This window comes from Lepisma saccharinum, chromosome 29 (genome assembly GCF_977018435.1).
Source record: "Lepisma saccharinum chromosome 29, izLepSacc3.1, whole genome shotgun sequence".
Lineage (NCBI taxonomy): Eukaryota > Metazoa > Arthropoda > Insecta > Zygentoma > Lepismatidae > Lepisma > Lepisma saccharinum.
Window position 1 is genome coordinate 47,248,549 of NC_139257.1, and position 13,992 is coordinate 47,262,540.

General features: G+C 36.9%; 1 protein-coding gene across 1 annotated transcript in view; it reads right to left on the minus strand.

The window, feature by feature from the left end:
- LOC145981626 (nucleolar protein 14-like) overlaps positions 1–13,992 on the minus strand; it is a 54,657-nt gene that overhangs the window by 10,092 nt on the left and 30,573 nt on the right. Inside the window, exons 9-12 of the mRNA XM_083115007.1 lie at positions 12,247–12,402; positions 5,718–6,076; positions 3,016–3,180; positions 1,457–1,623 (exon numbers count right to left, since the gene is read on the minus strand). Of these exons, the coding sequence (XP_082971133.1) occupies positions 1,457–1,623; positions 3,016–3,180; positions 5,718–6,076; positions 12,247–12,402 (847 nt within the window). The remainder of the gene's footprint in view (positions 1–1,456; positions 1,624–3,015; positions 3,181–5,717; positions 6,077–12,246; positions 12,403–13,992) is intronic.

Genomic DNA, 13,992 nt, shown 5'->3' on the forward strand with positions numbered 1-13,992 from the left:
ATATTTTGCTATGTTGGGAGCATCAAGATGGAACCTATGATTTATGAAAATGTAAAATCTGAAACGTATAATCGGGGTTCCACTGTATATGGTCAGTTTCTTCCTCGCACACTTCTCTATTCACTGATAAATAGAAATCAAGGGAGATTACAGATGATTTTCCTGGCTTTGGGTTTGATTGCCAGAGCCCCATTAGCCTGATTGCAACAAAACCAGATTTCCAGAGACGGAAAAAAAATATTGTTTTTCAGGGTGTCCACCAAAATAACAAATCCAAAATTCTTGACTTTTTCCTCTTAACAGTTACTTAATTGCCCCTACTTAGGTACAGCTGCAAAATTAAGAAAAATTGATATTTTTATTCAATAAAAAAAAACCTACCACAACACCGGTTAATATGAACCCTGAGGCTGTACTTTAAGAAGACTTTCTTTAATTATTAATGCATGTAAAAATTAATGCTTCAGAGTTCATCCTAGTTGGGATTATTTAATATTTTAACAAAACATCACACATACAAAAATGTAATTCTTAACCCTGCCTTGCTTGTGCCAATTTTCCTAACACCGATGCTCGCGTTGCATCTGACAGACTCACGCAACGACCTGCATTGAAAACATATTTTTTTGAGGATTATTGTGGTTCAGATGAACCAAAGCGTGAACAGAATTGTTTTTCAAACCAATATATTTACTAAACCTACATCTTTACTAAAAAATACAAAACTCCAGCAATACACAAGAAAGACTTACATTTTTAGTTGGATAAAACACATTATTTGTTTTGGGCACAAATGCAACAGATATTCATTGAGTGTTCTAAAATACAAAACCTACATATTTAATAAAAATACAAAACTCGAGCAATACACAACAAAAACTTCATTTTTAGTTGGATAAAACACATTATTTGTTTTGGGTACAAATGAACTTGTGTTTTATAACAGATGTTGTATGTACGATCTTGTAACATGAACGAATACTCACGTGGCGTCAGAGAGACTCGGTGCAGACAATAGCACTAATAACTTCTCACCGCATAAACTTGAACTGTCATAGCTTGTTCTGAATAATCATTTGCTCATACCAGAAAGGTACCAGGCTGGGAATACCCAAGCTACCTCGTTTCAGAAGTTATCGTTACTGATAAGACTCTCTGGCGTCTTGTAGACGCCACGCGAGCAACGGAGGGTTAAGTAACAAAGTGACCAAATCTTAATCACAACTCAATACAATTTTTGATTTCCAAATATTCAATTTTATCAAATCTTGTACAGGTATATAACAATGTAAGTTCACTACACTGTAAAAAAATTAGCAAAATTTCTTGACTTTTTCTTTGACAGGTAGACACCCTGCTATTTGACCAGTTAAATGAACACTAAATTAAATTCAATTACCTTATATTTATTCAACATGTAAAATAAGTGTCTATCAATCTAATCTGAACAACTTACTGTGCTTGTTCCTCAGCCAAAACCAGGAGACTCGCTTCGCTGCCAACAAGTCTAAATGGGCCTGGAACTGACTTCATCCTCCGAGAGTCCTTTGGTATTGATAAATAGATTACGCCACGAAGGAAATTAATTGCTTCTGGGGAGAACTTCTTTGACAAGGCTGTGTACTAGAAAAAATAGATTCAATTATAAATCAAATAGACATGAATATAATAGACGGATAGCTAAAATATAGGACCCGAAACGTTGTTGGTGTACAAAATAGATACGTAAGTAATAAATAATTTTGTATTTTTAGTTTTTAGAAATATGAAAGAATATAGACATGAAAAGTTGAAATAAACAAAATTTTGTGTGTAAAGTGGATAGTCTGGTTACATTTTTCTTCAATATATATTTTAGTAGGAATGGATAAATATGAAATTTAATACATTAATTATCACTAGAAAAATAACAAAAATGGTAGAATTTTTGTACCGGAGTCACTGTCTTCTTCTTGCTCTTTACAAAATACATGAACAAAGTGTAAGAAATGAAACCAAAGAATTTAACTTGCCATTATTTCGCTAATTATACATTAAAATCACTTATCCAACCATATTCCTGGCTGACGTCTGCTATAAATTACATCCTACCTGTGTAAGTATTACATAGCTATAATTATCAGCAATTTCACTGATAAACTGATATTTACATGCCTGCATCTGCTGACAAAATTTCAACCTGCTAGTGTTGCCAGCTAAGATGATATGCCATTAAAATTGCACTTTACACTAACACATATAATAACCAGTCATAAATTCATCAAATGCTGCACATGGTCAATATTGGTCAATATGACTGACATGGCATCAGTCATCACACATCGAATTATGACCCTTTGATAATTTCTTATATATTTTGCGGTACTTTAGTATTATACGGACTATTTCCAAATCGTATTCCACCAAATATCCTGCAAATTTTGGGTAATAGCGAAACAGGATGAGTGATGCTAGGGACTCTACCATCATCGTGCACTGTGCCAACCACTCCATCACAAACGTTAATAGAAGTTCTTGTACAATTGGAAGGGTCCACACTCATTTTGGCAAAAAACAAATTCCCTGACATTTTCAGATGTTTGTCATGTTTTAAAAAAGAAACTTCCAAACCATTCTATGGTGTTTATCATGATAATAAGTGTTAAATGAAGTTCATTCCTGACTTCTCCACGTTTTCTAGGTCTGTATGTACTTGACTCAAGTATATACTACACATATGCAAATATTTTATTTTTTCTTCATAACATTTATTGTTGATTTGTTTATTGATTTGCTTTATTTTAGTTCGCTTTTTGTGCGACTTTTTGCTAATTTGCATAGATGGGGATGATATTGATGAATGGACACTCACAAACATTCATGCCCAGGCTGGGATTTGAACTCAGGACCCCAGGCCTCACAGCATGATGTGTTAACCACTCCACCACTGGGGCCGGCCTTCTTCATAACATTAGTTGTCACTTACAACCTATGTTTCAACATTGTTACTACATGCAAAGAGTGGGTAAACCTTACCTCCAGCATAAGAGTACACAAGTATAATCCAAATGCTATGTCGGATGCACTTTTCACTTTGCACTGTCCCAGCATCTGGGTCATGAAAACCAAGGCTGGTGTTGTCACAGGATGGCGAAAATCAGATGTTGGAAAAAGGACAGGGATCAACTTCAGAAATATGAACTGTAAGAAAAAGAAATTATAAGCTTAGCATTACGTTCATTAGAAATGTAAACAAAAATTCTATGTTCACAGCCAACTGCCAATATATATTTAAATATGAAAACACATCTGTTTAGAGCAAATTCACTGTACTCCAATATGTTTTTTACATGCATATTTAATTACAGGCAGCTGTTTAACAACAATGCATTTTTAACTCTCACCACCATTTGAACTTTTAAGTTGATTCATTGATTGATTTAGTTTATTTTACTTTGCGTTTTGTGTCTCTTGGCTAATTTGAGAAGATGGGGTGAGTGATGAAATGATGAATGGACATGAACAAACAACCAAGCCCGAGAGGGATTCGAACCCTGGACCCTTGACATTGCAGCGCCATTTAAGATAAGTTAGGACATTTGTCTAACCCTGTCAGTTCCAGTAACCCCCTTCCAAACATTTGGGGATACAATGTACCCCTTACTCCTCCCTCCCTCCCTTTTCTTCACTCATCTCAGGACGTTTTTGTCTTGCATTTTTAGTCACTGACCACCCATCCCCTTGATAACAACTGAACCATTGCATTAGAAATCAAAACTGGAACATACTGGTTTTATTACACTGAATTAAACCGTTAAGTTTTCCATTCATTTTTATTGAAAAAAATAAATAAAAAATAGATAAGGAACTGATGAAACTATATACACTTCTTCTAGAAATGTAGCACAGTTCTGATGGAAGGGCTGAGTAATTTTGTTTTTGACAATAACACGAAATGTAAAATAACACATTCTAATGTTAATTTTTCAAGTTTCTGATGTGAGGTGCATTTTCCTACCCTGTTTTATCACGAAATTATGCAAAATGAACTGCAAGATGCGAAATAGACAAACACGAAATTTACAGTTTATACTGTATTGACGTGACACTTTCTGAAGTCTGAAGTATCCTGTGAGTTATGCAATTCACAGAAAATTGATTAATTCTGCTGTAAATATTTGAGAAGCAAAAATGGACTCCTTTATACAGGAATAAACTTAATATTGTGGTAATGATTTGATGTGCTATTAGAAGAGATATGTTTATTTTGTGTAATAATTGTAGTTTTTAAACCAAATTTAGATTTTTATTCACCATTTCAACACCAATATGCCATTTTATGTTCTGCTTTCCCGAAATATGCCCAGTTTTTGTACCGATATCTTGATCTTTTATTTACCATAAATATCAAGTGGCCAGAATTAAAGTTACCCAACTCAGAGCCCTCTGTAGCCTGTTTGAGGCATCGTAGAACTTTGAAATTTGGTGAATCCACTATGCAGACCATGGGGAAGAGGATGGCGATAAAAAGTTCAATTTTCCGCCACCAGGTTGAAATGTGGCGCTGTACTTCCATGATGGGTTGTAATAATGACGTAAACTCCTCCAATTGGTTATGGATTTGCCTTTACCTTGCAATAAACGAGAGATTATTTTCTCGCAACTTCCAGGCACTAACAAATGTCTTTCTAATTAATAGGGATGGGACCGATTAATCGGTACTCTATCGATATCGGTTTATCGGTAAAATTACCGATTATTTTACCGATCAGATATATTGATAAATATCTGATAGTTTAGTGCAAAATTCTACCATTTTTATTGTAATTTTTATGGATAATCTCCATGCCCTACTTTATTAAAAAGTAAATGTCTAAATATGCAATTTCTCTTGCACTGCAGTCACTTTGAAACACACATTTTTAAGGATGAACCTTTGAAGTTCTTCCAGGACCATTTCTAATTTTATATCGGATCGGTAGAATATCGGTTATCGGAATTGGTAAATTTTATATCGGTACTTTATCGGTATCGGCCAAAATTTCATATCGTCCCATCCCTACTAATTAATAACTCAGCAAAATCACTATTTGTACAACCCATCATGGAAGTACAATACCACATTTCAACCTGGTGGCGGAATTTTTTTATCGCCATCCTCTTCCCCATGGTTTGCATAGCGGATTCACCAAATTTCAGAATTCTACGATGCCTCAAACAGGCTACAGAGGGCTCTGAGTTGGGTAACTTTAATTCTGGCCACCTGGTATGTGGCTCTAGTAACTAGCACTTTAACAAAATAATAGCTACAAAATCTACATAATAGGGATGTGCCGATATGAAATTTTGGCCGATACCGATAAAGTACCGATATAAAATTTACCGATACCGATATTCTACCGATCCGATATAAAATTAGAAATGGTCCTTGAAGAACCTGAAAGGTTCATTGCCCTCCTTAATAAATGTGTGTTTCAAGGTGACTGCAGTGCAAAAGAAATTGCATATTTAGACATTTACTTTTTTAAGACAGTAGGGCATTGAGATTATCCATAAAAATTACAACAAAATGGCAGAATTTTGCACTAAATTATCAGATATTTATCAATGTATCGGATCGGTAAAATAATCGGTAATTTTACCGATACACCGATATGCCTATATCGGCTGATACCGATAGAGTACCGATTAATCGGTCCCATCCCTACTACATAATGTCTGCATGCAAGAAGACTTACTGTATCTAATCTGGGATATGTTCTTCTCCCCTGCTTCTTGAAATCCTCCCATTTCTCCTTCAGGACTTCAGTAACGCACTGCTTGGCATTCTTCGCAGAAATCTGTGCCAGGTCGTACAGATGAGGAGCTAGGCGATCCAACACAAGGAAGCAATATGGGACGTTCTCTGCCTGCTTGTCGGACGAGGCCACGTCATGAATATACTGAAGCAAGAATGCAAAAAGGTTCTGAAGTTTCTCCTTATTCATATTTCCAAGGCTTGGGTGGTTGCACTTGATCATACGTTCCAGTACCACGCTCTGGTAATCAGGATTGTACTTTTGCAGGAGGGAATGGAGATCTTCATAAACAGTTGGCACTGGAAGAAAATTGTTTGGTATTTAAAAGCATTTACATTTCAATGGTTCACAGCAATCATAAAAGGGATTGAGCCAATGCCACTCTGAACTCATATTAACACATATGCTGACATTAATATCAATTCTCATCGATATTGATGCCTAAACTGTAACAATTTAAAGTAGTTCAGAATAATAATAAATTATAATATACAAGTATTTTACTGGGTCTACACTATATCAATTAACCTGAATTTTCCTTTAAAATATTTAAAGAATTACATGTTAGGTAACTCAATTATTAACCCTTTTGGCACATATGGATATAATTGGAAAGTTCACAGCCAACGTATGATTTACCCTTTTGTGAAAATTAATTGCTCTGTTACTATTTGCTATATTGACATGAAATTTTGCACACCGATTCAAAATACTAAGGGACAGAAGTTATCGTACAGAAACGTTATGTATATTTTAGGGATGGGTCGATATGAAATTTTGGCCGATACCGATAAAGTACCGATATAAAATTTACCGATACCGATAACCGATATTCTACCGATCCGATATAAAATTAGAAATGGTCCTTGAAGAACCTGAAAGGTTCATTGACCTCTTTAATAAATGTGTTTCAAGGTGACTGCAGTGCAAGATAAATTGCATATTTAGACATTTACTTTTTAAGAAAGTAGGGCATGGATATTAACCATAAAAATTACAACAAAATGGCAGAATTTTGCACTAAATTATCAGATAATAATCGATATATCAGATCGGTAAAATAATCGGTAATTTTACCGATAAACCGATACACCGATATGCCTATATCGGCCGATACCGATAGAGTACCGATTAATCGGTCCCATCCCTAGTATATTTCTTCAAACATCAGTGTTGCAATCCCAAAATATATTTCAAAATCTCATTTTTTTCTTGTTTGTTCTTACATATCTCTTTACTTTTTTAAGTATTCAGTGGATTATGGATATTCATTACAGTAAGGTAACATTTTTATTTATTATTTATCAATTACTATTTATTATCAAGTACGATTAAATTGACATCGGACACGTAAAGCGGTTTCAACATCACGAGAAATAGTAAATTTACCATTCATCTGGAAAAAGAAAGATGACTTTGGCATATAAACATATCTTCAGACCCTAAATTTTGTGCTTGAATACAAAATACTAGTTTACAAAATAATTTACAAAAGAATATAACATTTTCTTCAAGCATCAGTGTTGCCATCTCATAATAATAAAAATATGTAAAAATTTTCACTATTATAAGATGGTAACACTGAGGCTTGAAGAAAATTTCATACTCTTCTTTAAAAATTTTCATTATCATTTATTTTTTAAAAATATTCAACCAATGATACATATTCATCCAAATAAGGTAATATTTTATATTTTTATGCGGTATAATTTTGTCAGTGCTGCAAACCAAAAACAATTACAATATGAGTAAGAAATGTAAAAATCAGCTCATTATAAAAACAAATATGTGGTATGAAAAAATGAGAAGTTCAGTTTATTATGGCATCCAAACATATGTTACATTATAGTTTTTGGATTCTTGATAATGTGAAATCAACAGAAGTTCACTTTCGTATGAGAGTCCTATGAGGCACAAAGGAACTTCACATCACAATCTCATCCAGACATCGCTGAATATCATCAGGGAAGAGTATCCGCCGGGAACATCCTGGGACAGCATTGTCGGCCATTGTGCGAACTCAACAAAAAGCACTCCTAAACATGTAAGACAAACAAAAACACCACACTTGTGCTGCACCTACTGGTCAAGTTATGTACTAAAATATCCAGCCTTTGCAGTGAAATAATTGCCGAACCACATAGAAACAAGCAAGAATTTTCATAAGCACTCAAAAACTAAGAACGTATATATACGTTATCCACGATTTGTGCGCAAAAGGGCAAAACGTATATATACGTTCTCCACGCCGAAAGGGTTAAAAGAGGTACCATTTTTATAAGCAATATATTCTTATCACACAATGTTCATGCTGAAATAATGAAAGTGGTACATTCTGCGCAACTCTCAGGATAATTGGGCAGTGAAAGTGCAACACAGCATTTTTCCAGACTCCGTGAGATATCTATGCTATACAAGGGTCACTATTTATATTTTGAGTCTAACAATGAAAAAACAGGAATTTGGCATTGAAAACTGCTTTATTGTTTTTCGAAGTATTCTCCTTTATGGTCAATACACTTTTGCATTCGTTCGAACCATTTGTCAAAGCAGTTTTTCCAATCTTCTTGAGACACCTCCATAATATGGTTTTTGAACGCATCAACGGCATCTTCCGCCGACGAAAATCGTTGTCCACGCAATTTATTCTTGACATTCGGGAACAAGAAGAAGTCATTGGGTGCCAAATCAGGACTGTACGGCAGATGAAGAATGATCCGACGGCGTTTGTTTGTTTTCCGTATTTGACCGAAGACCTCTGGCAAACAAATTGTTGTGTACCATTCAGAGTTGACCGTTCTACGTTCCTCTAAAGGCACAGTTGCCACATGACCAGTTTTCCCGAAAAAACAGGCGACCATTTGTTTCGATGTGCTTCGAGCGCGAACAACTTTTTTTGGATTGGGTTCATCTTGAAACACCCATACAGTCGACTGCTCTTTACGTTCCGGCTCATATGCATATATCCATGATTCGTCACTGTTACAATCTTATATACTGTATGTCTTTTGAAGCACCACGATTGTATTTATTGAGCATTTGTTTGCACCAATTGACACGAGCATCTTTTTGAGTTTTTGTCAAATTGTGTGGGATCCAACGAGAACATACCTTTCTCACAGCTAAATGATCATGTAATATTTTATATATGCTGGTGGAACTAATGCCTCAATCTCACAGTATGTCACATGACGATCTTGCAGTATTAGGTTTTGCACAGCATCAATGTTTTCTTGAACAACAACTGATTTTGGATGACCTTCGCGAATCTCGTCGGTGAGCGAATGGCGGCCACGATTAAATTCGTTATACCAGCGTTTCACAGTGGCAAAGGATGGGGCTTCATCCCCAAATGTGGAAGTAAGTTGATCGATGCACTCTTGTCTTGATAATCCACGTCGAAAATCGTAAAAAATCATCGCACGAAAATGTTCACGAGTTAATTCCATTTTATTGTTGTTGCGCAATCTCCAAGGCAACATAAACAACACAAATCAAGCTATTGACAAAACATTTGAAGTACGTTATGGTCAATAATGCCAGTCGATTCCGTGCAAACGTCAAATCGCGCCTAACTTCAATCAGTGTTGCCAAGGCTCAAAATATAAATAGTGACCCTTGTAGAAATATACTGGGAATTCTATTTAAATTGACGAATTCCAATACAGATACAGTAGCATTTATATCAGTTCAGCCTTCATCATCATCAAAGTGCTTTTCTCCCACATTGTAATTTTTCATAAATTAATAATTCATGAACAAACCCAACTGAAGGACATGAGAAAATCTTTATATCTAAAGAAATTTGCTTGGTGGATGCATGCAGGAAGATAATCTACTTATTCCTTGCTACATGAAATTCCTTAACAAGCCATGAATTTTATCACCCTTGTAGCAGCTTCTTTAAGCATGACAATCAGTAAAGTATAATTTTATACACCAAAAATTGAACTATAAACTCAGCCCATTTCTATACAGCAATTTTGATTTTTAATTAACCATGCTCTTTCAATGACACACTATCCTCTAGAAACATGTCTGCTTGCACAAGAAATGCAACTCATTAAGGTATCTTCCATGCATGAGGAAGCAGTGGTCAGAAGCTTAGCATAATCATCCTATGTCTAGTACAAACTGACTCATGTTTCATCTTGCATCATATGTTTGGGATAATACATAATTTGTTAGAATTTTTTATTATTCTTTCCCATTACATTTACACTTTTACTGCATTTTGTAGTACATATTACTATAAGTACTGAATACATTTACGAAAAGGTTTATGGTGCTTTGTAAACATCACAGGTATCAGTGATGTTTAGTTTTTTGCAAACTGTAATATTATGTAGAATTACAAAACTAATAGTTTTTCTTGTATGTACGCATTGCTTGCATTGTAGAATTATTTTCCTGTAGTTTACGGTTATTACAAGCATAAGAAAACAGTTTTTCATTGTGACGTTTCAGGAGAACACATGCTCCCTTCATCAGACATTTATTTTCATTTTGACTAAAGATACAGTTATAACAATGGTTAGCAATTTTTTAAACAAAAAGAATTTGTTATATATTGACGGGAAACATAGAGTTGAATGTCTGGGAAGCTTCGTTCATTGCAGAAGAACACTGGAATAAATTAAATAATGAAAATGGTAACATAGATCCAGTATGGAGTTTTCTTTTTCACAAATGGAGTAAGCCACCATCTTTAAAATTTAATGTAACAGAAAACATCAAGAGACTTTGTGAAAACAATGATGACTTTGAATTACCCGACGATATTTGGGATACATAATTTTAAATAAAAAAAATAATGTGATCCATTGTATAACGGATTCTTTTTGTTTAAAAAATTGCTAACCATTGTCATAACTGTATCTTTAGTCGAAATGAAAATAAATGTCTGATGAAGGGATCCTGTGTTCTCCTCAAACGTCACAACGAAAAACTGTTTTCTTATATTACTTACGTGAAATTTAAAAGATTTCGTAATTCCGCGTTGCACAATTTAATAGTTCAATCCTATTAATTTCGAAGATCCACTGTCTTCATTCACAAAAGGGTACGGCGTTTGAAGCGGAGATGGTACCGCGTCAGTACATTGTTTGTTCCCGGGCGGCGGTGGTTGCGATTTTTCCCGTTCGGCAGCACTGGCGCGCGCATCTTGGTTTGCGTCGTCTGCTTCCTGTTGTCCGGTGGCGTTGCCAGTTGGGGGTTGGGGGGCTGGGCCGTGTTGCTCGGTAATGTGCCGTTCCTGTTCCCCGCGTGGCTGGAGGGGGGTCGAGTATGTGTATAGCATCTTTTCTTTTTCAGGTCGGGGATCTTTCTGAGGACAGGGTACCAAGTTGGGTGTGCTTGTCCATTGTCCAGGTTTAGTGCTGGTTTCTGCTGGATGATAGCATGGGTTTCTTTGATGGTGTTTTCTATGACAGAGCCGGTTGAGTGAAGTATGGATATGGAGGAGATGGTGTGGTTAGTGGAGTGGAGGTGTTGGGAGAGGCCTGATTTAGCCCCCCAACCCCCAACTGGCAACGCCACCGGACAACAGGAAGCAGACGACGCAAACCAAGATGCGCGCGCCAGTGCTGCCGAACGGGAAAAATCGCAACCACCGCCGCCCGGGAACAAACAATGTACTGACGCGGTACCATCTCCGCTTCAAACGCCGTACCCTTTTGTGAATGAAGACAGTGGATCTTCGAAATTAATAGGATTGAACTATTAAATTTTAACCTAAATCAGGCCTCTCCCAACACCTCCACTCCACTAACCACACCATCTCCTCCATATCCATACTTCACTCAACCGGCTCTGTCATAGAAAACACCATCAAAGAAACCCATGCTATCATCCAGCAGAAACCAGCACTAAACCTGGACAATGGACAAGCACACCCAACTTGGTACCCTGTCCTCAGAAAGATCCCCGACCTGAAAAAGAAAAGATGCTATACACATACTCGACCCCCCTCCAGCCACGCGGGGAACAGGAACGGCACATTACCGAGCAACACGGCCCAGCCCCCCAACCCCCAACTGGCAACGCCACCGGACAACAGGAAGCAGACGACGCAAACCAAGATGCGCGCGCCAGTGCTGCCGAACGGGAAAAATCGCAACCACCGCCGCCCGGGAACAAACAATGTACTGACGCGGTACCATCTCCGCTTCAAACGCCGTACACTTTTGTGAATGAAGACAGTGGATCTTCGAAATTAATAGGATTGAACTATTAAATTGTGCAACGCGGAATTACGAAATCTTTTAAATTTCACGTAAGTAATTTTAAACCGCGTTTACCGCAACCACCATGAACTGTTTTCTTATGCTTGTAATAACCGTAAACTACAGGAAAATGAATTACAAAATGTTAAGGGATGTCCTACTTTATTAGCATGCGAGCAAAAGTTGCATGCACTGAATGTGCACTGCCCTCCCCTAACAGCCACCATAACCAGCCTATTACTTACCACTGAATGTGTACGGAAGTTCCTTCCTAGCAGCTTCCATCATCTCCTTCTTTGCTAGCAGGGTCGCTTTGATTTCTTGCACCCTTTCAATTCGCGGCTCATCACTTTCACAAGCCCTCGTCTGTTTTTTGGCTTCTTTCTGTGACTGCACTTCATCTGCAATAATATAAATAAAAATTACAGTGCGGAATGGAAGTAACATACACAAAATTCAACAAAGGAAAGGATCGGTTCTGGACGAAAGCATGGGGCCGTGAAATATCAACCTTTTGGTTCCGTGTGTCGTAAGTGTTTACAATGTTGAAAGAACATAACTCTAAGAATCATATGTAACTACTCTGACCTTTTTACAACTCATTGTACTCTAGTATGCAAAAATCGAATATCCAGCTTTTAATAGTGCATTCTTGTATCAATAACCTTCTCCAATTATACGCATGAATTTACTAATAAATTTGCTTTAAAATATTCAAGCATTACACTAGAATATGAAAATAGATGTTATGTAAAAAAAAATATACAGTTTTTCTTTCACAGTTTGTGCAAAATAAAAATAAACTTTGAATTTTGTATGATCTCCACAATAATTAGACTACATGAAAATGTCACATGGGATTTTTATGGACCCTATGAAAGACAAACATGGCAGAAAAGTATCAACTGGTATCGGTAGATGAATTCCAACCGATACTTTCAGATACTGATACCACTGGTATCGACCCAATACCGATACATCGGCATCGGCTCAGTCCTAAGTATAACCTTCCACTCCATCATAAAACATTCAAGTCTTCCTAATAGTGTAGAGTTAAGGCTGTCAGCCTGTACCCAAGGAGCCCAACCTCTGGTGGAGAGACATTGCACAGTGGCTATAAACTGTGCATTCCACCACCTGCTTCCTCTCCCTTCCATTCCAGCTGGTCAGGAGACAGCTGGCGCCAGTGTTTTGTCTGACCTGCTCCAAAGTTGTCGGTTGCCAATATCCGCTTATAACAGCAAAGATTCATCCATCGGAAAGAAGAAAAACGACATTGTTTTGAATCTGCAGCCTCGCAAGGCTGTTTTGTCTTGATGATCACGATATACGAACACCAGATGCAAAACAAGGAGTTAGGAGACAAGACAGTTTCTGTTCTGATGCTGCGTATTGATCAAGAAAAGGATAACTATTTATCTTGCACATAAACATCTTGAACACTCAGAGCAGTGAAAGAAGGCAATGAACACAGATCTCACAAAATTAATCACAAAATGTTCAACGTAGGAAAGGATGCAGAGACAGGTGAAACAAAACAAAAAAAAGGGGGTTATTTACAGGAAAACTATTCGTGGAAGGAATTTGAATTTAAATTTAAAATTTTTGGGTGCGTCAGCACTAAGGCTATTCTGCACCCGTCACATTATACGGGGTCCAGTCCCTTATCGTTACACATAACTAAAATCATAAAATCTTCTGACTTTCGTTAAAAGCTGAGGCTGTACAGGAGCACTCAGCACGAATAAGGACAAAACACAGGACAACACAAACAAAATTATACTGGCCATGGGGCCAGTCGCCAGAGCCTCGTCAGTCTGCAGTCCAGGGTGCACTACGTGGAAGTGAGGTTGACTATTGGGTGCACTATGTGGAAGGAGCACCCCTTACACCCCTCGTGGAAGGAATGTTTGCCCTCTGCAAGACTCCTAAAGTCAACAATAAAGCATCCATTGTGAACGTAAACAACAATCTCTTTTCTGATGTGCAAA